Genomic DNA, 24725 nt, shown 5'->3' on the forward strand with positions numbered 1-24725 from the left:
AAGGTTGCATGACTTACTTTTTAATTTGAAAGATACGTGTTCTTTTGTCTGGAGAACCAAGAAAGACTAATGGAATAAAGTTACAGGTTAATACAACTTTTAATCATGTCAAGCACAAGGTTTTTTCCGGTCGGAGGTACAGTTGTCTCCGGCCGGGGTACACTTCTTTCAGACCGCGTGAGTCGGAGAGAAATGCACAACGTTTTCATGAGTCCAGTTGACTTTATACTCTAAAAGGAGGATGTTCTTTGCAAGTGAATTTCATTGGTGGAGGGAGTCAGCTACGGGAAAAAACCCCCGAACTTTGTCACTTCCAGCTCTACATTTCCTTTAACTGTCTCCCATCTGAGGTGTCAAACCAGACCGCAGACCAGACCCCCCAATGCTAAACATCTGTTTCTGCCCATTGTCTTCTCTCAACAAATTGTATGTGTATTGCTAATTAATTTAATTGGAAGAGCCAGCTTCAAGGAAAGTCACCTTAAGGTGTCGCCTTTTTCCCCCGTTTCCTCTCCAACAATATGTGTATTGTATTTCACTTCTAATCTAATTTAAACCTTTTGCTCTTAATCAGAATGAGATTACTTTGAAGAGAGAGCTTAGACAGTTTTGAGCTTCAATAATTTCATTAAATCCTAACAACTTCCACTCAAAACATGATTAATTCATGTTTTTCAAATCAACCATGTAAAAATGTCCACTGGGATATAAAAATATATGTGTTGTTTTTGTACCCCCTTTCTTATAAAATAGAACACCCTGCTTAGCTGTATAGACAAAACAGAGTCCCAATCCTGCAACATTAAACATGACCACCAGATGTGAAGATACAAGTAGAGCAACAGAAGAGAAAACCCACAAATATCAAGAACCATACATACAGATTAATATACAAATACATTCAACAACAATCATAAATGTAAAGCTGTGGAAGTCTGAATATTCATATTGTAAACAATTGTACATCTCATAATGGATGAGCATTTCACAAATAAACCAAATAAATCAGTATAACCATGTGTCAAGTCCGTTATATATTCCAGTCAAAAATGGGGAAATCCAGGTGTCCAGGTTTACGGCAACAAAAAATAATCCATTGTTCTTCTGGAGACGAAAGCATACCCACTCCATGATCCCTGTATGTCTCAGAAAACAGAACGGACAGGTTGTACAGTAATATCTGTCTATAATCTTAGTTGAGCCTTGCCCCTTTGTAACAACTTTAAACAACAGATGTTAGTTATTAGAAAAATGGCATGCAAGTAGTTTGTATTCCTCTGACGTATTAACATTGTTTACTATCATTGTCTACTATCCCCCCATTTTTTTTTTTTTCTTATTCTTTCAACAGGCACTTTGGACAGATAACCATCTTTTCAAACTTATCCCCCGAAAAACATAAAATAAAATATAAAAATCGTAAAATAATATCCAACCAGCTCTATGAAAAAGTATGTAAAACCGATGACCCATTGGAACAAAACAGTAGGAAATGAGTGTGTGCAGTATACCCATAATCACCCCAATACTGCAACACCAGGCATCCGCAGAAAACCTCGGCCTTTCAGCACCACAGGCTGTTCCCAGAGCTGTAAGCAGATAGACCTTCGCCAGTGTCCAAGCATAGTTTCGGCAGATACAGTTGCACCTTTTTAGAAGAAGACCCGGTCGTTATCCATCAGTCTTTTCTTCGTCAGCGTCTTGGGCGAGAGCCCACCTCGCATTCAGATGAAGTTCATACACAGCTTTGCAGCGTAGGAGATGGATCCGACGTTGATTTCTGCGGTTCTGTACCAGGGGTAACTTTCCAGTCAAGGTCCCACAGAAACCAGTGCAGCTCTACTTAGCACACTGCACACACCACATTTCTCTGGGTCATCAATCCTCCACCCTCTTTTTTTTTCTTTTTTTTCTACTAAAATCAAAAAAAAAACAAAACATATAAGATCTGCATAAAATAAGAACAACCACAGCCGTTACAATACAAATTGATACCACCACACCTTTCCATTTACCAAAACATTAAGAGAACAAATCTCCAAGAATATTCTGAATACACTGTAGACACACTGTAAGGAGGCTTCTCCTCCCTGACTTGAAGGAACTTTCTGGCTCCTTAAAATAGGGGGGGGGGGCTCGCAGGGGGAGAGAGCGCAAATTAATAACAGATATACATTATACATGACAAGCAAAACAATAATAGACAACAAAATTCTGTTATTTGACATTTCTTTTCATTTAAGTGTGTCCTTATGTGTTCAAACTTTACTTATGATCTGAAATATTCAAATCTCTGACTACTTTAAATACTTTTAACACAAGTAGAATGTACTCTAGTACAGTAGTATTCTTCACGGCCACACCCTCACCATTTAATGTTTCTCGGGCAATTTAAAATCTCTAACTAAGGGGGGGGTCCCAGACCCCCGAAGGTCCCTGACCTTCAACTAGTTTAACGAGCCCAACTCGGATTTAACCGAGCCCAACTCGGATTTAACCAAGCCCAACTTGGATTTCACACAGTACTGACCGAGCCCAACTCGGATTTAAGCAAGCCCAACTTGACCGAGCCCAACTCGGATTTAACCAAGCCCAACTTGGATTTTCTCATTTCAAACAGTACTGACCGAGCCCAACTCGGATTTAAGCAAGCCCAACTTGCATTTTCTCATTTCAAACAGTACTGACCGAGCCCAACTCGGATTTAAGCAAGCCCAACTTGCCCGAGCCCAACTCGGATTTAACCAAGCCCAACTTGGATTTTCTCATTTCAAACAGTACTGACCGAGCCCAACTCGGATTTAAGCAAGCCCAACTTGCATTTTCTCATTTCAAACAGTACTGACCGAGCCCAACTCGGATTTAAGCAAGCCCAACTTGCATTTTCTCATTTCAAACAGTACTGACCGAGCCCAACTCGGATTTAAGCAAGCCCAACTTGCCCGAGCCCAACTCGGATTTAACCAAGCCCAACTTGGATTTTCTCATTTCAAACAGTACTGACCGAGCCCAACTCGGATTTAAGCAAGCCCAACTTGCATTTTCTCATTTCAAACAGTACTGACCGAGCCCAACTCGGATTTAACCAAGCCCAACTTGGATTTTGTAATTACTTAAAAAAATAAATTAACATTGTGCATGACACACCAAAAGTCAAACCTGTCTATAATCTTTATGAGCTTGAGAAGAATTTAATCAGACAACCACTATTAATTTGATAAATCCAAATGTGCAGAATTTCTACTCATCAGCGGTTTCTGCTTACCTTATTTTGAGTAGTCAGGTTTTGGTTGTCTGCATGAAAACTTCCAGAGCTCCTCTCCACAATTCCACAGTCAGGAAACAACCAGATCACGTTTCAGGGTCACCATTGAAAGATACGTGTTCTTTTGTCTGGAGAACCAAGAAAGACTAATGGAATAAAGTTACAGGTTAATACAACTTTTAATCATGTCAAGCACAAGGTTTTTTCCGGTCGGAGGTACAGTTGTCTCCGGCCGGGGTACACTTCTTTCAGACCGCGTGAGTCGGAGAGAAATGCACAACGTTTTCATGAGTCCAGTTGACTTTATACTCTAAAAGGAGGATGTTCTTTGCAAGTGAATTTCATTGGTGGAGGGAGTCAGCTACGGGAAAAAACCCCCGAACTTTGTCACTTCCAGCTCTACATTTCCTTTAACTGTCTCCCATCTGAGGTGTCAAACCAGACCGCAGACCAGACCCCCCAATGCTAAACATCTGTTTCTGCCCATTGTCTTCTCTCAACAAATTGTATGTGTATTGCTAATTAATTTAATTGGAAGAGCCAGCTTCAAGGAAAGTCACCTTAAGGTGTCGCCTTTTTCCCCCGTTTCCTCTCCAACAATATGTGTATTGTATTTCACTTCTAATCTAATTTAAACCTTTTGCTCTTAATCAGAATGAGATTACTTTGAAGAGAGAGCTTAGACAGTTTTGAGCTTCAATAATTTCATTAAATCCTAACAAATTACATACTTTTACCGTAGGCTACTTGCTGAATAAAAAGTCCACAGTCCCGACGACAGAGTTAACAAACATAATGCTGGCCCCAAATGGTGGTAATGGCAGAAACGGGAGCTTCTGTTTCGAATGTTCCTCTGGCGTGAGTTGGCCGACGTAGCTGGGAGCCACGGCGGATCATTTCACGATCCTTCCAGTGGAAGTGTCCAGAGACCTGAGTCAGTCATTTCCTGGCGCTCAGCTGCGATAAGTTTCACTCAGCCCAGTTACTGCAGATCCCAGTAGAGCTTGCCCTCCATTCAACATTAGTCGCAGATGTTTTTCAGTACTGACAATTGAAATGAGGATTTTTGGACTCATGTGATAAGAATTCATGTAATATAACGCAACATAAGCTAGTCAGCCGAGCTAAAATGGCTAATAGCATTCCAGCCAACTTCCTATCCCTGCTCATTTAAACCCATTTGCAACACAGCACTGCACATGACAGAACATGGGGCAAAAACACTACCTTCAAAAAATAACAGCAAAAGTAACTGATCTTTCTCAAGTGTTTTCAACACATAAAGCTCAGTGAAACACAGAGCGTCAGTACTTTGTAAGTTTTCTTTAGCGCTTCCAACTCTTTGGCTGCTCTTGAATGAGGTCATCAGACCAGTGAGGCTCATCTCTGTCTCAGATTGTTGGACTCGTAGATGGATTTAATTTGCCACATCGTTGTCAGTCGCTGACATGAAGAGTCAGTCAAGAATAATTTCCTGTTTGCGATCTTTGTGATCAAGAATAGAAAAGCTGCTTTCAGCTGAAACCGCTGTTACGTTGAAACTGGCATCTGGTGAAACTAGATTTGTGGAGAAGCTGGTATCCGTGTCCCTGCTGGACTGCTATGAAATGGGCCATGAGCTGGTCCTGGTTCTGGAGAGACCAGTCTCCACTGTAGACCTGCTCAGGTACGTACAAGTCAATGCAGGCTTGTTGCAGTAGGAGGAAGCAGCCATAGGCAGTTTGTAGGATCCTTGTTTTCTCAAACTAAAGTGTGGCTCTGCCCTGGATTTCCTCATACAGTAAATATGTTATTTTAAGCATTTATTAGGGCCCGAACACTTACAGTGCGAAGGCCCTATTGTATCTGTAGGAATTTATTTTTTATTTTTCCGACAAAAGGAGGGCCTTTTTGCCCCCCTAAACATGCCCCAAAAGTCACCAAATTTTGCACGCAAGCCAGGCCTGGCGAAAAATGTGATATTTAATGGTTTACATTAATGGGCGTGACAAAATGGCTCAACAGCGCCTCCTAGAAAACTTTGTGCCTCAAGCCCCACAATACGGTTTGACGTACATGCACGAAAATCGGTACACACCTGTATCATGTCGCAACTTAAAGAAAAGTGTCTTGGCGCCATGGTCGAAACCGAACAGGAATTAATCGTGTAATTTTGGCGCAATTTATGCCATTTCTTCGGCCGTTAATACGGCCCGGGTGCACCCAGGTGTGTTATACATCAAAATGTATGTCTCGATCCTGCGACAACGCGCATTACTTTTCTCTTTCAAAAGCGTTACCGTGGCGACGCTAGACGCCAAAAAGCGCACCCCCCCCTTCATCTGATTGGTCCATATTTGATAGTTCCTACTTTCTGCCATAACATTTGAATGGTCTGACATAAAGACTCGTGGGTGGTGTCATCGGACATGGTTTTGAGTCCTTGAACATAATTGCTGCAAATTAGCCCCGCCCCTTCATCTGATTGGTCGATATCTGATAGTTCCTACTTTCTTCCATAACTTTTGAATGGTTTGATATAGAGAGTCGTGGGTGGTGTCATCCGCTAAATGTCCAGGCCTGAAAACATCTACATGCAAGTCATACGAGCGCTTCCACTGCAGCACGCCTGAACGTGCACAAGGGTGGGAGGGCCCGTTCATCGCTGCTTGCAGCTTTAATTATTATTGTTGTTCATATAACCCTGGTATCACTTGCATATCTCTTTCAAAATGGCAAAATTGAAAACCCAGGTGTGCAATGAGCTGGCGACCTGTCCGGGGCTGACCTCTGCCTCTGGTGCAGCCGTACTGCACTGGGATAGACTCCAGCAGTCCCATGTGACCCTGCGTTGGATTATGCAGATACAGTACAGCAAAGGGATACATGGATGAGAACTAAAGCCTTGGAGGTTTATAAAGGTTTAGGATTATAAGACAGTCTCTCGCTTTTGATTATGATGATTAAAAAAAAGAGCAATTTAGGTCTGTTTCTTCACCACATATTGTGTAACTTTTATTTATAGTAAATTTAGCCTGAAAGCTGGGTATTATAATGTCTGGACAACTGTGGGTTCATCAGATTGCTTGAGTCAATCAGCCGTGAACATATTTGATGTAAACTGGAGGAAATAAAAATAATACTGTTTGTTCAAAAACATTGATGGGAGAGACAAATAAAAATCTCTTTAGAACACTTAGAATTAGGTTTTATATGCAATGTTCTTTGGAATGTTTTAGGGGGGATTATTGTGTCTTTCACAGAATCAGTTTTCTTTTTGTGGGTTACACAGTTGTGTATTTTACGGAGCGAAGCTCACATTGTTCTGTTTCCACCAGGTGACACTGTTGGACTTTTATAACAACATTTCAACTCTGCACTCCTAGACTCCAGCTAGGAATAACACCTGAAGTACAACTCACTCAAATTGTGTCAAGTGCAATAGTTTGATATTAGTTGTTTAATAAAGAGGTGGTAAAATGGTGGTATCCAACGGGTTAACAAGAATCCCTTTGGTCTACTCACTGATATAAATGATGCTGTTTTAAATGTGCCAGAATATGAATATCTGCTTTTTAAGTGATGTACAATCTTTTAGAAATTTTTAAACAGACAAATCTAAGGAAGTCAGTAGAGAATTTACCTGCACATATAACCACTAATGATGTAAATGTAGGTTTTTTTCAATAACATCTCACCACTTTATATAAAAGTGATAATTGATGCAGAGTGTAAGGGGTAAACTAAACACTTCTTATTGTTTTGCTATGGAATCTTAAACAAAATAATTCTTTGGTTGAATAGTTTCTTTGTTTTTTTTTTGTATTAAGGACACATTTATTTCTGAGTCCTTGTGAGACGTGTTAAACCAGGATTTCCATCAGTCCCATAATAAGCACAACCTTACAATCTCAATAGAAGTGTAATCCACGATATAAGAGATATATTGAGGATTTTTTTTTCTTTGCAAACTGTGTGGATCTTCTGACCCCACTTTTGTCGACACTCCTCTCTTGACAAACAACGAACCTGTCTTGCCAGTTTGCAGGTGGTGCATTTGCCTTCAATGAGTGTCTCCTTCTCAAAGACACACCAATGATCACTTATAATTACCATGTGTGTCACAAACAACAAACAAATGAACTGGACACAACTGCCCATCTGACATTCCCAACATTTTATTCTCTCACTACTCTTTGTGTTAACATTCCTCTCCACTGCATTCTTGCCATGCTGTTGGCCTCTGTGTCAGCAGTGGGAACTAAAATCGCTGTATGACTATGATGAATGAAACAATGTTGCAGAGAGGCAAAGGCTCATTGTTATCATTGTCATTTATAAGGGGAAGCACAAGGGCAGAAGCAATAGGTAGAAAATCATTCGTATTGTGACTTTATTCCCACAGTGTTTATTAGTCATGTCCCACCACCGAAGAATCTCCTTCGTGTATGTCCAATACATCGATCCAATGTGGTGGGAGAGTTTATTTTGTTGGTGACGCTTTTCTATGTCTCCTATTTAGAGGACTCTAAAATAAGAGAGTCCTCTGAGCAGTGGCCGTTGACCCCGTCCCTCCCCCCAGTCTGCCCTTGCTGCGGGCTTGCATTCCTCTCCAGACACGTAAACACACACAAGTGCAATCACATCCCATCTTTTCTCCTCGTTTTTACATGTTCCCTTTAATTTGCTTCCTTTTTTGCCAGCCAGCTTTTGTTCTCAGTCCTTCTGCTTCTGCACATGACGAGAATTCATCAATAACAACATCCAAATCTGGTTTACAGTTTTAAGAAATTTAAAATATTTGATGTAAATAGAAACCACCTACACATGCCTTTACCATTGCTGCTCCCCCCCCTCTGGAACTCACTCCCCATTCATGTCAGAAACTCTGACTCTTTAGTAACCTTCAAAATGCTCTTCAAAACGATAGCCCCACAGGTTTCGATAGCCCCACTCCACCATGTGTTGTTTAATTGTGTGTTGTTATTTGTCTCTTGTCTCTTGACATACATTTTTGAGTATTTTTTGAAAAGCGCTATATAAAACCTATGCATTGTTGCATATTGTGCATTGTGCATCACCACCATTGGTCTCTGCGTCCATTATCTCACTAGAGATATCTAATGAATATCTTCTGCGTTTAAAAAGAAGAAACGTTGCAAAAATTAACTTAAGAAGGTCTTCATTTATTTGAGCTAATGCTCAAATGCTTTTTTTGTGGGAGAGAGAGGCTTTCCATTGTTAGCTGTTCTTACTTTGGTGTTGTAGCAGTCCAAGGTCAGCTCATCATTGTTAAACACAAAGTATTTGGGCAATCACACAGAGGTTTTGTGATTTGTACACTACTACAATGGATTTGAATTCAATTTAAGACGTTTTATAAAAAATATCAAAATAACCACTTATCCTTTACCACCATTTTATGCAACTTCATATTCATAGTCTCAAAAGTATTTTGAGTGACAAATATAACAATATTTTTTTTCAGATTATCTTTCCAAGTCATCTGATTCCAGCAGTGTTTGCACTTGGCAGAGAAACCTCTGTATTCATGTTCATGAATGCATCTTAATAGTTGATTTTGGCAGTGACACACCTTCTCTGAAGTATTACTGACTTCTGCTGATGTTGGGAAGGGGTTTTTCTTCACCAAGGACGTTTCTGAGATCATCCACTACAGCTGAACCTTTGATCCTGTTGGGTACAGCCGTGATCTTTGTTTATGAATATACCACTGTTCATTTAGTCACACAAAACAAACAAAACAGCTCCATTCAGTTGTTTTCGTTTTTTAAACTTTATTTGTGCAAAGCAATACATGTACAGCCAAAGGAATTTCTGTGCAGTTGCAGTTCACCCCAAACCTTTTTGATTAGAAAGTATGTTGCAGTGAGAGCATGTGCACTGAGAATAGCTGCATAGATAGCAAAGATGATTGCTGTTTGTGGCTGCTCATCAGAATAAAGAACAGTACCACAATGGACAAGAGCAAAAAAAAAAAAACAGTCAGGTAAAACTTCATCAGTATATTCGTTTTACATTTTAGTTAGTAAATATTGTTAAATATGTGGATGTGTCTATTCTATAATATGGTTTAACAACAGTTTTACCCAAAGGAACAATCAGAGCCTAGTTTCAGGTGTCTTGGTCCAAGGTGTGTTATCCTGCAGGTGAAGCATGGAATGAAGCATATCACACATCAACATGTCCATTTCGCCCCCAAAACAAATCAATAATAATGAAACATCAGGTCAGGCAACACAGTTAAAAAAAAAGAGAAAGAAATACAATCTTTTTAATAAGAAAAAAAAATTACAGTTAAACAGAAGACAGCTCTACTGGATGGAATTTAAAAAAAAGAAGAAAACAAAACATAGACTAGTGATGTACCAGTAACACATTACATTATAATATCTGTCGAGTATAGTCCATTGTACATTCTTCTGCTGGATTTCAAGTCCAGTATATCGAAATAAAAAAACAATCCACACATTAAACACATTAAAAAGTAAATATAAATAGGCTCCACTAGCAAACAAAGTAAAACTAACATTTAAAGAACTTAATAGTCACAGTTAGGCTACTGCCATTATTTTTTTTGTGTGTTTTTGTTATTTTCAGCTATCAAAAGTGCCACAGGAGGCATCCACGTGACTCTGAATGGTTCCAGTATCAGGTTGCAGGGTTAGTGACCAGTTTAGTGTCGTCCTGCTCAGTTCCCTCAGTCTCTGTAGATGCGCAGCTTTCACATTAGTCACATATTCACACAGTAACTTAAATCCCACCGGCTCACAGACAAACAGGAAAAATGTCCAGTTGTAGAAACTCCACATGAGTTTGGATACATTAATTTGGTTATGCATGTTAACCTTCGTGGAGGTCACACAGCTTCCATTTGCAGCAGCAGTTTCATGGTGATGCATTTTTCAGCAATGCACAAAGTACTAACTGATGCTAAATCACCTTAGTGGCCCACTCGTAGCTTGGCAATAAACTCATTCACTGGCACTATCACAATATCAGACTAAGGAAAAACAAAAAAACATAACAAACTGGCACATGTTGAGTTTACAAATGTCTTCACTTGGTGTTAGCCGGTTTGGGAGGCTAACTTTCTAGCAACTGTCAGTATGTCGTACTTGCGAAACGATGCTGCCTGACAAAAGCCGGCAACAATAAATACAGAATAAAGAAGATGTAAAAAAAAACGAACTGAAGTTTAAAAGCTTCATTTAATGGCATTCTAAAAGAAATATTCACAAAAATGATCAAATCAATTAGCAACATCTACGCTAGGGTGGTTAGGGCTACAGTTAGCTTTCGCTGCTGTCTTATTCCCCGGGACCAACAACAGGCCCATAGTTTTAATTTGGACCATTAAAACTATTTAACTGAAAAAACAAGTCAGAATATGTTTTCAAATTGGTATTAGCTAAATGTAGTTTTTATTATCGGCTTACTTGAAAGGGAAACGAATAATCACTAGTTACAGATCAGCCTGCTCTTGCTTTTGTCTACTTCTATGTGTAATTACAGAGCCATACAGTGTTTATACATTTACCATCATTTTATAATTATAAATAAAAATTACAAAAATACTACTTTACTTACTAATTGCCCTTCACTGGTTAATCAAGTAGCAAGTATAAGTTGTAAGTTGTGTACAGTAATGTCGTTTCTGCAGCTCTGTACAATTTTCAGTTTAAAATTGGATGGATATCGATCAGAAAGAAAGGTTCGTGTGTGGCTCAGCAAAAGATCTGTGGAGTCTGCGTCTTTTTTCTTAACCACACACTGCCAATGTGAACATCAAGCCCATAGTACAACTCGAATATACAGTATAGATAAAATATACGTGGACTAATCTGGGAAAGTGTTTGTTGTTAAACGATTTGATGTGGATTTTACACACCTAAAAGTAGAAACCTTGAGGTAAGCGTAGTGCACGCATTCTTCTTTGTAGTGCTGAATTGGTTCGTTAAGTGTAATTGAATTCAGAATTTTAGCATGCCCCAATCTGAATCCCATCTCTGTTTCAGCAACAGTAGTCATGCCCCCCCCCCCCCACCCAAACTCCTGTTTAACAGGGTAACTGCACAGCAGTACATTTATAACTCGGTAGTTGTAATCGGTACAGAAGTCAGCTGTGCAGCATGATCGGACCGCCGGGGTCGTTATTCTGGATTATTATTATGAGGCAACCTTGTAGGAGGCACTTACTCCAAAACGCCGGGAACCAGCCACCAAAGAAAACCACAATAAGGAACCATTGTCATGTGCACTGTGTGAAGCTCTCTTCAGTATCTGATTGCCAGTACAAAGCTAATCAATCTTCTTCGTGAAAACAGTGGAGTTTTTGGCTAAATCAATCCATTTAGGCCTAATGTGTAAAGCACACCGAGGTGTGGTTCTGCTTCTCACAGTGTTTGAAAACTCCAAAGTGTTGAATATTACTACCGACATCACCAACAATCAGGCTTAACTGTTAGAAAGATGCTTGAAATTTGATGTCTTTGTTTTTTTCTCTTTGATTATTGTTTTGACGTTTTTGATTTGGTGGAGCCGCCCGGGAAAATATTCACATTCTTACAAATACAAAATAACTGTGTCCTCTGTACTCTAAAGACAATGTCAAACACACCCATAAAAAAAAAAATGGAGAAGATCAAACAAACAGCAAAGGTGTACAGAAAACCAGACCTGCAGATCAAGTCATGACTCCACTAGCAGACTCGGCCCATCAGTAACAGATAAGGCCAGGCTACTGGCACACGGAAATCTATATATAATATACGTATTTACCAACTGTCTGCTTACTACCAGGAGAAGTTTGCATTCTGCCTCTTTACCATAGAACATTTCCATCAGGAAATGATCTCTACTTACACATTGATGCAATGTTAACAGTTCAAATCTAGAATTAACTGAAATCCACCATCAACCAACTGAAAACCATCATAATAGTGATATGGTTTGATCAAGGCAGGAAAAGAGAGTACTTCTGGCTGGAAATACAGGTTAGTAAAAGAAAAAAAATACATTTTTTCTTTCTTTCTTTTCTTTTCTTGTTGGCCTTCAGGTAGTTACGCAGTGTAAAGTTTGAGCTGCAATAGATTGTGGGGCATAAGCACCTAGCCACGTGATTAAGTTTCGGCTTTGGTCAACACAACACCAACAGTAAGCAGCAGATCCCCTCAAGGCAGGGTGTCTAAGTAAAGCGTGGATCGTGGAATCTTCATCAGCCTGCATGTCCTTCTACGGACATTATGGCTCAGCGTGCTGTCAAACCGTCCAAACACCTCACTCCTTTAGGCTGCCCAGACCCTCTTCTGCTGGAAGTAGGCTTCAAATCTGGCCTCGGCGTATTCCTACAAAACAGTGAAGCATTAATCCATCCATGTAGACACACAAACACACACACATGCAAAAACCCTGTAAAACATAAAAAAATTATCACAAATATAAAATCTACACTGTCCACTTCTCTTTCAGTTGCATCCAATTTGCAACCCTTTTAAATGCTCCGAGCTTCTGTCAATAAAACTTCCCTTGCTGTGAATATTTCACAATAAGAGTCGACAGCGTCTACTGTAAGGCTGCGAGGGGGTACATTCGGCTCTCTTGTCTGACACAATCGTTGCAGATAAAAGTTGCAGATCCAAAAGCAAGTCAATTGCCACTGAACTCCATGTTAAACTGTGCAACTTTGCAGCAGCAGAAATACACATATTTACAGCCTGGTGGGAAAAAAGCCCCCACAAAAAACTAACTTTTGGCCTCATAGCTTGGTTTCATATTCCATGACAGCTAAATATACCACATCAGGCAAAATCATATTAAACTGCAAATTCATGCATTATTAGGGACCTGGCTTTATTTAGTGACAGCAGTGTACGGCTCTTGTCCTTTTAGCTTCTTACTACTTTTGGTTAAAGGCTAAAAGAGCATAATCAATTTAGATTTAAAGATATTGCAGCTTTTTGTGGTAATAATTGTACTAACAACGCCCAGTGACCGGCTCTAGAGTTTGGGAGCAAAGTTCCCTGTATGTTTCCTGGTCTTCGGCTGGGGTCAAAGCAGCTAGGAGGAGTAGGAGCTGCTTGCTCCTGCAGAAGTCTGCTAGCCCTCGTTTCAGCTCTGACTTTCAGATGTTGTTTCACTTAGGGTGACTGAGCTAAGGTGGGCGTGATCCAGACAGTTTCCAAGCTTCCTTGTTCTTCCCATTTGCCCATTTTTGGATCAACCAGGGTCGAGCGGAGTCATTTGCAGCCAGTATAGCATCACCCAGGGACTAAAACCTTCAAGCTTCACACTGACTTTTCAGAGATTAGTCCAATTCTGTGAGAGTAATTGGAGCAGCTTTATACCGCACTTGTTTCTTTTTTTAATGTGAATCTGGAGCCTTAGTCCTATTGCTTTTAATTATTTAATCTGTGTTGCTGTGTGATTCCTGCGTGTTTTGTAATTGTTGCAACTTTTTTATGCTGCTGTCTTGGCCAGGCTTCCCTCGGAAAAGAGGTCATTGTGTCTCAACGGGACCGACCTGGTTAAATAAAGGCAATAATAATAAAAAATGAAAATGTTCTTATCTATGTGTAAGACACAAGTATCATGATTAAAGGTTTCTGAGTTAAACTTTCCAATTTAGAGTGGTAGTAAGGTGGTATATTATACTAAACCTCATAACTGAACTAATTAGCTCTTTTTTTCAAAATCGTTTTGCATGAATCATTATTTTCTGTTGGCGCACTTTTAAACCCTCGCCCTCTGCCAGTTCATGACACCCTCTCAAGCTAACACGCCACCCCACTCAGACGGCCTCTGACCTAGTCTCAGCACGCAATATTGACACTTCACTTTCCAGGACATCCGCTGTCAAACAGAGCTGCCATAACGATTAAAATAACAAGTTGCACACATTTTCTGTGTCCATATAGATGGAATATGGGTAATGAAATAATATGAAAAGATTTCAAATCTAATAACAGTTGAGCTTGAACAAAAATGTTCTATAAAGGCACTCTATGAAGCAACACCAACTGTGACCACATGGGGGCAGCCTATCACCAGAAAGTTCACGTACCAGCGCCGGCCGTAAGACACAGATAAAGTGGTACAACAAGACGTGCCGGTCTATTAGCGTAGTACTGTGTCTTTAGTTAACAAAACAGATGTAAATATTCCCACATGTGGTCAGAAGTGGTATTGCTTCGTAGAAACGATGAGAAGTTTCACCTCTCATAGTTTACGTTGCACTTGGAGGAGTCGAAAAGCTCACCAGGTATCCAAACTCGATGGTGGACAGCCGAGCCTGGATAATGGACCACAAGCCCCAGAAAAAGTGCGACGCCAGGGAGAACCTGCAGTCAGAAACATAAAAGAACATTTACTTTGTGTACTTTTTAAAAATACTTTCCTATTCTAGTGCGCCTGATGGTGTCAGGCCGGGCCTCACCTGTTGACCTCCACGTACAGCTCCTCCTTAAGCTTCACCTTCTCTTCTGTGCTCAGGTTGTCGAAGCCTCCGTCGAACTCACGCAGGTAGCTTTCAAAGAAATGGAGCTGCACACAGACATGATTTGACAGGGGTTAGCTCACCGTCGGATGAAACTAAAGTATGAGACATGACCGTTACACTGACCTGCTGGGCTTTTGAAGGGTAGTTCTGAGCGTCGACTTTGAAGAAGGGAGACTCGTCACAGTTGTAGTCGTAGATCCATTCACAGAAATGGTTGCCGATATCGAATCCCCTGCAAAGTAAACAGATGAAGAAGAAAGCCGTCATGCACTGATAAGGTCTTTTAAATCAATACTCTCTGTTGGACTTCTCCTGGGTTGGGTTGCACAACTCTGCATCACTTAAAAAGAGTTGTACAACACTGTTCAGCGCATTGGTCCTGTCCACAGAGGTATTCTCATGACTTGTGTTTTGCAAAATCGTTAAATCATAAATACTGAATTGCATTAAGAAACTTTATTACTATCATCCAGATTTTATACTTTTATACTCCAATTTCTCATAATTCCTTTCCCCAAAGCTGCTCTCAGTATTTCAGTAGTTAAGTATGATTCTAGAGGGAACTGTGGGAAGTACCTGGGTCATGTGTCATGCCCCATCTGTGTGGTGGTCTTGAATACTTTTGATTATGAGACCTTGTTATATTTACTCCTTAAACTCCCTCTTTGCACCATTCCCAGGATCTGTGTATGCAGCCTGTCTTCGGCGATTTATGGGTTAAACATGCAAAAACATAACGGCTTCTGCCACATGGTTTTTACTAGGACGGCGACAGTTTGCCTGTGAATCGCGCCTTGTTGTGCAACAACATGAACTATATACACGGAGCAGATTGCCTGAAACCATCTGGAAATACGGTCTATTATCAAATGTAAGGATCATTTAAAACAAGTCCCTTTGAAAATGGATCATGAAAATGTAAGCAGTTATGACATAAATGGACCAAATGATAACATTTACTGCAAATGTATGTAAAGTGCAGCATATAAAGTGTTTGAGTTGACTCTCTGCTGCAGTCAGTGTGGTTCAGGGGAGAACAGACGGGCTGCGGTCGCATCAGCACATGTCCTAATGTAGCACTTGGATGCCATTTCCCACGCTGTTTATCAGGATCTGTGAATTGTTTTCAACACAAAACCTCGCCATTCTTCGAGGGAGGCTACAGAACGGGTGAATCCAGACCCCCCTCGTTTCCTCTTCTAGCCAATGTCTGCCAGCAAAGACAGAAAAAAAGCTAAACACCCACAGTACAGTACGTGTTTGGGTGTGTGTAGTGGCGGGGGCTGCAAGCCGAAGTCACATGTTCACATCTAACATTAGGAGAGACTCAAAGGGGCCTTGCTGAAGGGAGCTGAGGGGAAGTGGGAGTTTGCCTGTGATGTACACCACTTCCTGTAAATGAAACAGTCAGGAATTCACACACAGGGAAATAAACGATCACATCACTCCTATCCTTCCCTGCTTCGGCCTAGTCGCAGTCCCTTACTGAAATCCTCCGCAGCATCACCGCCGTAAGTCACATTGGCAGGTCTTTCCAAAGCCTGCCAAATTGCAGTTACATAACAGCCGCAGCAAATATTTCAGCAGGCTGAATAACGCCTGCCAGAGTCAGCAAATATTGATGAAATGAGCTGGCCCAGTTTTTTCCTTTTTCTCTTTAATTTTGATTGGTGTCTGTCTGGGTCACTCAATCTTCGCTGCAGATGAACAGCAGCCCCCTGTGTTGTTTCTGAGGACTGAAGGTCAGATGGGAGGATTACTGGAAGGAGGTTGAGCGATGGTGACGAGGCAGCAGCTTATACGGTATGGAGAAGCCATTTCAGCACTGACATCAAAACTGCTCCATTGTAAATAAATAAGTGAACAAGCATATGAAATACAAACTTTGTTTGTTTCAACAGATTATAGTATTTTTATGCAGCCAAACAATGGAAAATAAAGAAATGTGTCCAACTGTAAAGTCATTAAGATTGAATCCTATTGGACTACTTTTATATGTATTTGTATCAAGGGGCGACATCTGGGTTGGTAAACTGTCACCAGGGCGGAGGTGACAATGTGTGCAGTTGTTCAAATCACCAGTAGAGACAAAATCATTTGACCTTGATGCGAAAATATGAAACTTAACAGCAGAAATATTATTTTCTAACAAACTACTGCAAATGATTTTGGTCTAGATCAGGGTCTCCCAACCTGGGGTGGCTCCCCCTGGGGGGGCGCGAAAATTTTGTCTGCTTTGAGGATATGCAGTTGTAAAAATTATATTTGCGCATGTTAAATAAATAAAAAATAATAACACACCTAATGGAATACTGTAATCCAAGTCTGTATAAACCCACGTAGTATTTTAAAATGACCAAAATATATTTCTCAAGTGTTTATTTTTCCTCTGCAGTATTTCAACAATTATTTTCATTACTGATTAATCTGCAATAAAAGGTCATTCACCCAGCCCTAGATGTAGCTCTCTGTCAGTTAAAAAAAAAGAAAAACAAACACACACACACACACACAAACACACACTAACACACAGTACCTGTAGTTGTAACTGCTGTACTCAAAGTCAATAAGCATCAGCTTCTGTTTGTCTGAGCTCTGGTGGCGTTTCAGCAGTAGGATGTTTCCTGAAAACCGCACACACACACACACATACACACAAACAAAGGTCATTCCTCGGAAAAATACAAAATCACTGAAGAATTCCCTGAAAAGTGGTGGTGTGTCTTACCTTCTTGGCAGTCGTTGTGGCAGAACACGACAGGAGAGTGGGTGGACCCCAGCAGCGACCTGAGCAGGAAAGTCACAAAAGGTTTGATTTGTTACCATTTCTTTTAGCGTCTTATACATTTCTCTGGTGCGTGTAAATGGTCTGTAATGTCAGGCAAATGTTATGGTTCAAAAGGACTCAGACATGACTTATGCTTTTAAACAGCAACAACGCATGCAGCCTGGGACAATTGCAGCGTTTCAATTACTTCCGAATCACTCTACTCTACAGATAACACTGGAGAACCAGAGACTTTTAGTTTGTGGTCCAAACCTTCGTCCCGGGATTTGACAACAGCACCAAGAAACAGTGATATTAGTTCTGCACACACTCTGCCGACCAATCAGAGCAGAGCTTTAAAGGGACTGGTGTAAAAACAGGGGATGTAGCAATGTACAACTGGGAAATAAAACTATGACCCTGTAAATTAGCCTGATATCAGCCTAATATATTTTAACATTCACAGTAATAATCGCACAAAGTGGACAGAATACATAAACGTTTAGTGCTTCAACATCTGCTGCTCCAAGCTCAACTGTTTCAGGACATGAGCTTTAGCTGTGGCTTAAAGCTAATAGTTAATGGAGATAATGTGTCTGTAATTAAAAGTTGCCTGATGCTTTCCTGCGTTATGTCCAATTTATGATGAATAATTTGCAAACATTTTTAAATAAAAAAAAAAAAAGAATTCAGACAATAGTACTGCAAATCTCAAAATCTCTTAGCTCAGCTCCCTTCATTCACTTTCTCCCTTCCTATAGCCCCGAGGAGATTTAACCCTGATTTGGAATCTCAGGAATCTGTTGTGCGGTTTAATAGATCGTTCTGAAGGTGCAGTTGTTCGCTTGGAAGAAAATTGAACTCAGGAAGTAACATTCCAGTACGATGCAATCACATAACCTCCACATTTTGCACATCTGGTTACACCATGTTGGGACACTGTACATGCACGTGCCATGCCTGTGTGTTCTGTATGGCAGGAACATACTTCAGCATTTCCATCTCCTGCGGGAGGTTTATTGCCAGCAGGCGGCTGAAGCGGCGCAGGTGGGACTCTCTGGTGAAATTCAGCTTCATGACTTGGCTCAGGTACCTGCAGAGAGTGTGATGAGAACCGTTAGTCCAATCAGTGTGTTGACCTCCATCCTCCCAGTCATCCATTTACTTCTGTCTATCCATGTTTGGGGTTGTGGGGGAAACAGCATGGGCAGAGCAACCCAGCATCCCTCTCCCTGATCCCCTCCTCCCGTTTTGGAATACTGAGGCTTTCCCAAACCAGCATGTCCCAGGTCTGCCCGAGGGCCGGCATCCATTAGGACATGCAAGAGATACCCAAACCACCTTAGCTGGCTGCTCACAACGTGGAGAACCAGCAACTCTGAGTCCCTACCACATGACTGAAATTCTCATCCTAACTCTCACCAGCCATCTTGCAAAGAAAACTCATTTCAGCCGCTTGTAGCTCATTCCTTGACTGGTAAATGGAGAGTCTTGCCTTTTGGCTGAGCACAACAGACCGCTACAGAATCCACACCACGGCAGATAGATAGATACTACTCCGATCCAGCTGCTGACCACGGCAGATAGATAGATACTACTCCGATCCAGCTGCTGATCCCCTGCTCCATCCTTCCTTAAACTCTTCCACTTGAGGCCATTCCATCCTTTTCAGATTGAGAACCAGGGTCTAAAGATTTGGCGGTGATGGTTCTCACTCGGCTGTGAACTGCTCAAGTGAGAGCTGAAGACCTTGTGGTTTTATAACACGCCCACGTCATCTGCATAAAGCAGAGATGAAATCCCTACACCCTCTGCCCCTTGGCACGGTCAAGAAACTCTGTCAATAGAAATTATGAATGGAAGTGATGACAAAGGGCAGCCCTGATGGCGTCCTACTCCAACCTGCCATGAATCTGGCGATGCAGAGCAAACTCTTGCTTTGTTTGTATAGGGACTGAGTGGTTAGTACAAATAGGACCTCTTGGTCCATGTGGAGAAGTTATGTGGAGTGTGTTGATTTACACTCACATACTTGGGCTCTTACCTGTTTATAACGCAGTTATAATGGATGTTACATGCTTGTGTTAATTTTCATTGCATCAGACTTCGTAAGGTTGCCGCTGAGAACCTTTAGATCAGCTTCAATAAAAATCAGTTTTACTGTAACTGACTGGAGATATTTAAAACACTTCAGCCGTGCAAGACTCAGTTTAATTATATTTAATGATATTTCAGTAACATTTCAGCCCCTGAGTTCTCACTTCCATTCTTCATTCAACTGGTCCAAAACCTCAATTCCTTTTAAGTTTGCTCTTGGATCATTTGACAAGTTCCCTCATCTTCCACACTCTTTTACAGCTTTTCCAGGGTTTCCAGGATCCATCTGAAACTAAGTGGCCTCTGATTTGTAACGTGGAAGTGTACAGTCATCACCCCCATCATGTGGTGAAACTGCCACAGAAGGCAATGACAGAACATTTGGGTGTTTTCACACACGGTAGGTGGAAGTGCAACAACGGACTTTATCACCACACGTTGACAAACATTGTGCAACCTTGCAAACAGCTGATAAATGCGCTTCAAAGCTCTTTAAATGCAAATGCATCCCGATAGGCCTGGATCCCGATAAGCTCAATATTACCTCATACAACCTGATGACTTACAGTAAAAGCAGGTTATCTTTGGAATGGAAAACTGAGGTTTCTGATTGAGTAAACTTTTGAAATCCTCCATTAGCTAAAAGGTGGTGCAATGACGTGAATGACTCACTTCTCCATGGTTCCAAACAGCCATTTTGGCTCCTTATTGAAGGGCATCCTCATCCCGTGAAACTGGGCCATCTTCTCTGCAACCTCAGCGGAGATGCTGGAGTCGCTTAACTCGCAGGTGTCCAGTTTGCGGCTCTGTCAAAATGTCATGTCTTATTATCAGTTGGCATCATTTATTGTAGTTTGTTTCAACTAAAATTCAGCATTGTATTCAGATTGAAAAAGAAACAAGAATAAAGCTGTTTCAAACTAATCCTATATTTGATCTTCTTCAGTTGCAAATATATAAATGAAAACCCAGTATCTATGAGTTAAGTTGAGGCATTAAAAACGCTTCTGTGGTGGTTTTTTTCATTAAATGTTTTTAGGCAGCTGCAGTTACTGTATGTGAGCTGCTGATCTTCTCAAATCTTCTATAATATCTTTGTATTTAAGTTCAACAACTTACACCCTCACTTAACCCAATTATCTGGGACAGTCAGGTGTTTTTGCAATTTTTTACAATCTTGCAGTCTATGTCTTAACAGGATAACGTAAGCCTGCTGGTTTATTATTTACCTATTAACAGATAGGTGATGGATTGTTCAGTCCCACACAAATACATGTTCATTCAGGATTTCTCCCTCACCTCTGTGCTTTTTATTGACATTCCTAAAGATAAAAGCAAACTACACCGACAGCTTCAACCACACTCACATCATATATGAAAGAGAAAATGTGGCAAAAAAAACTCTTTATTTAAAAACAAAAAAGAAAAGCAGGTTGAATTTTTAGGTGGTTCCCGTTTCAGGAAACCACCTAAAATTCAACCTGCGCTGTCGGGATGAGGAAGGTATTCAAAAAACCAAAATATTTTTGTCAGACGAAAAGAATCAGCAAATTAAATTGTAAAGCCATGGACAAAATTAACTTTGTTAAATCCAAAAAGAAAAGGCCAAAATTTTACCATACAAACGTTTTTCTTAGATAATGTTACCGGAGGTTTTATTGAAATTCAATCAGGAGTTAATTTTCTTATTTAAGTGTTGTATCACCAAACATAATGACAGATGTGTCAGAAACGGTCACATTTCAGGGTAAATTATGGTTGGCAGCAACTAAAAGATGATGAGACTGCTGATTAAAGAAGCAAGTGTACAATATTCTAGCAAAACTGTGTTTATTTCCATCACTCTGTTGCTCTGACTTGTTAGCCATCCTAATCATTCCCCTCTTAGAGAAAAGCATTATTTAGGTTCCTCTGAATTTGATTTGCAGGGAAAGTAACAAAGGATACATTAGAAACTGGCAGTGGACGCCATTGGACCGGCACGCAACCGGTTTCAGAAAGGAAGCACGTGACATCGGACATCATGTGCAACCAAGTAGAATCACTTCACTCAATTCCATTTGCATAAATGTTATGCAGTAAAAACATTTGGATCCAAGGTATTATTAGAAATTCTGCAGTCATCTTGCTTGTTTCAATGGTGACGTTTGCACGCTCCTGCATGAGGCATCGTATTGAGCGTGCCCCTGCCCCACTGTGATGGAAGGGCTACCAGGCCCATTTCACCAGAGAGAATTGAAGAAGTGAATTTGTGAGACTGGCACGGCTGCTGACTTGACTAAAAGTGACACAAAACAATTCTAGCACTAATAATAATGTGCTTTATTATATTATAAGATTAAAAGAGCCCTGGCTCAAGAATATGTTATTGTTTAAAGTTGTAGTTATTGTGTAAAATTCAGTCATTATTTTAAGTACACCCAATGACACGTTATTGTCACTGCCGACCACAATCAAACAAGTTAACGAATTGCAACGACAAGAATCAGAACTGATTTGTAGGATTGAACAATTTTTTTTTTAACAATAAACTGTCCGAAAAGAAATTACTTTCTTTAGTTTTCTCTCTTGCTGTCATTTTGGTGCGACATTGAGACCCCGACCTGGTAAAAGTGACTGTAAAACACCACAGAAATAAAGTCTGTTTGGCTTTTCTTATCATTTAGATCAAACCTCCCCCTCTTTATTTAGCAATTACAATGATTCTATAAATAAACAAACCACATACGACCAACAGCGTGGGGACTTACCGGGACGTACTGCTCCAGGCGACCCTGAGGGAAAATGCCATAGAGTTTAGGTCCGAGCTCTCTCTCCGCTAAGATGGCAAACATCACGCTTTCCAGCACCATGGCCTCGGCACCCTGCAGACACAAAGGTGGTTAGGAACCTTCAAATTATGAGGAGAGCTCACACCATCACTTCTCCCCATCAGTGCTGTCGAGTGAGATAAGTAGAGAATTAGGAATGTGTTTTGTGTCATATGTGCCATACTGTATATTGTCATAATTCCACTTGCTACATAGAACATCAAATTCAGGTGAAAACCTCTGTATCTGACAGAGAAATCCCTGCACGCCATGCACCACCCACAGAGCAAATGAATGGCTGAGATCCAGAATTGCTACCAAAGGCCACAAGAGGCTTGTCTGTAAGACAGTGCTGAAGCACTAATTAGGATGCCAAAAGAAGAGGACTGAACACAAGAGAATGGAGGGTGGAGTCAACACAAGCGGACAGGACCTCAGGCGTAGGCTGTGCAAAGATGCCCCTGAGACAAACAGCAGGGCGTCACATGGATACAGGGAGAGGGACACAACCGAGCAGAGAAACAAAGCATGTGATTGCAGCCATCTTGGTTGTTTTGAATACTGGCTCTTGGGCCGTCCTGTATGAGTCATGACTAGGGTTGCCAACCGTCCCTTGAAAAACGGAATCGTCCCGTGTTTATAAACTAAAGTACGCGTCCCCTATTGAGCTGAAAAGGGACGCACTTTGTCCCGTATTACTGTGCGAGTCAAAAAAATAGTCATAAAATGCCAATGGAAAATGGCATTGAGCTGTTGAGTTCATAAGTTATTTTTTCTGTTTTACTACAAATGTAAGTTTTCTACAGACTTTCTGTTTGCACTTTTGTTATTGCACTAAAAATTTGCACTATTACAGAATGGATGTTCTGCTTTCTTTCTATTGTTTTATATTCATTTATACAATTTCAAGTTAAGCAGGACAGGTTTGTTTTTAAGACATATACTTATTTTATTCAGTTAATTTTGCTATTTTGTATTAAACTGAATTGCTCGATAATAATGTGTTTTCCATGTGTTCATGGCGTTCAAAAATATGCACCTAATTCAATTCGGGTTCGAGTCAAATAATAAAAAAATCGTTTCACTCACAAAGAAAGGGGCTAAAAAAATTCACCACGCCAGGAAGGGTGAAGGCAATCGATGAGGTGTCCCTTATTTATTTTTCAGGGAGTTGGCAACCCTAGTCATGACATAAAGCCTCTTTTGTTGCGATTGGTACGTTCTGTAGTAGAGACAGCTGTTAATGGCAGGGTTACCTGACCCGTTTCACTGCAGAGAATCTTCCAGAAGTGAATGGTTATGGATAACCAGGCTAGGGACAACATACATGGTTAAACACAGGGAACTCCTGGACTGGTCCTAGAGAGCTACAATCCTGCATGTTTTAGATGTTTTTCTGCTTCATCACACCCTGATACAAAGGACTGAGTCATTAACAGACTTGTGCAGACCTGGATGAGAAGCTGATGATGACCATTAATTAGAATCAGGTGTGGTGATGCAAGGAGACATCTAAAACATGCAGGACTGCGGCTCTCTAGGACCAGGGTTCCCTGCCACTGGTTTAGCACAAGAAGCTGGAATAGTGTATATCTGTGCCAAATATGGGCTGGAAGTCCTAAAGTCAAAACATGAGATACCTTCAAGGTTGGTGGAGAATGACAGAGCTCAGATCATTTTGGGTTTCCCAATCCTGACCTTTCAACTGTTGATGGCTAATAAAAATGATATTAGGATAGTCAACCAACTCCAGAGGAAAATGGATAAAAAAAATCCAAAGGATCAGCTCGAAACAAAAGATGTGAAACACGAGGACAACCCTGAGTGCTGAGTTACCTGAGTTATAGCCATACTAAAAGAAGTCCTGCAGCAGATTTAAGGAACAAGACCGGAGAGCTCTGTCACGATGAGTAATGTCCTACAAACACCTAAAATACTGCATAGAACCTTCACAGAACCAGAAACCGAAGGTCCTGCTCCTGGTGACAAACGTCTCTAAAGCATCAGGAGACGGCATTGACTCCAATTACCTCCAATCAATTTCGTAAGGTGGACTTCAATAAGTTTCTAAACTCATTATCAATAGTCTTATGTGCCAGCACTACGGAAGAGTATTAGGGCCAGGCAGGAGAAAAATAAAAATAATATTTTAGAGGAGGAAGATTTTTTTTTCATTATGCAGTTCGAGAAAAAAGTGGAAATGTCGAGAAAAAAGTGGAAATGTCAATAATAATGTTGAAGTACAATTTTGAGAAAAAAGTCAAAATGTCGAGAAAAAAGTCAAAATTT

The 24725-nt window shown here is 40.6% G+C and overlaps 1 protein-coding gene across 2 annotated transcripts in view; it reads right to left on the reverse strand.

Moving 5' to 3' along the window:
• Positions 1–9521: 9521 nt before the first annotated feature.
• The window catches only part of chka (choline kinase alpha), a 30364-nt gene continuing 15160 nt past the window's right edge, over positions 9522–24725 (reverse strand). For both annotated transcript variants that reach the window (XM_061721210.1, XM_061721209.1), the window contains 9 exons: positions 22377–22490; positions 20299–20432; positions 18518–18622; positions 17491–17549; positions 17299–17386; positions 14886–14994; positions 14700–14806; positions 14523–14604; positions 9522–12612 (listed from right to left, as the gene is read on the reverse strand). In XM_061721210.1, coding sequence (XP_061577194.1) covers positions 12553–12612; positions 14523–14604; positions 14700–14806; positions 14886–14994; positions 17299–17386; positions 17491–17549; positions 18518–18622; positions 20299–20432; positions 22377–22490 — 858 coding nt within the window. In that variant the 3' untranslated portion in view covers positions 9522–12552. The remainder of the gene's footprint in view (positions 12613–14522; positions 14605–14699; positions 14807–14885; positions 14995–17298; positions 17387–17490; positions 17550–18517; positions 18623–20298; positions 20433–22376; positions 22491–24725) is intronic.

The sequence above is a fragment of the Cololabis saira genome, chromosome 5 (assembly GCF_033807715.1).
Source record: "Cololabis saira isolate AMF1-May2022 chromosome 5, fColSai1.1, whole genome shotgun sequence".
Classification (NCBI taxonomy): Eukaryota; Metazoa; Chordata; class Actinopteri; order Beloniformes; family Belonidae; genus Cololabis; species Cololabis saira.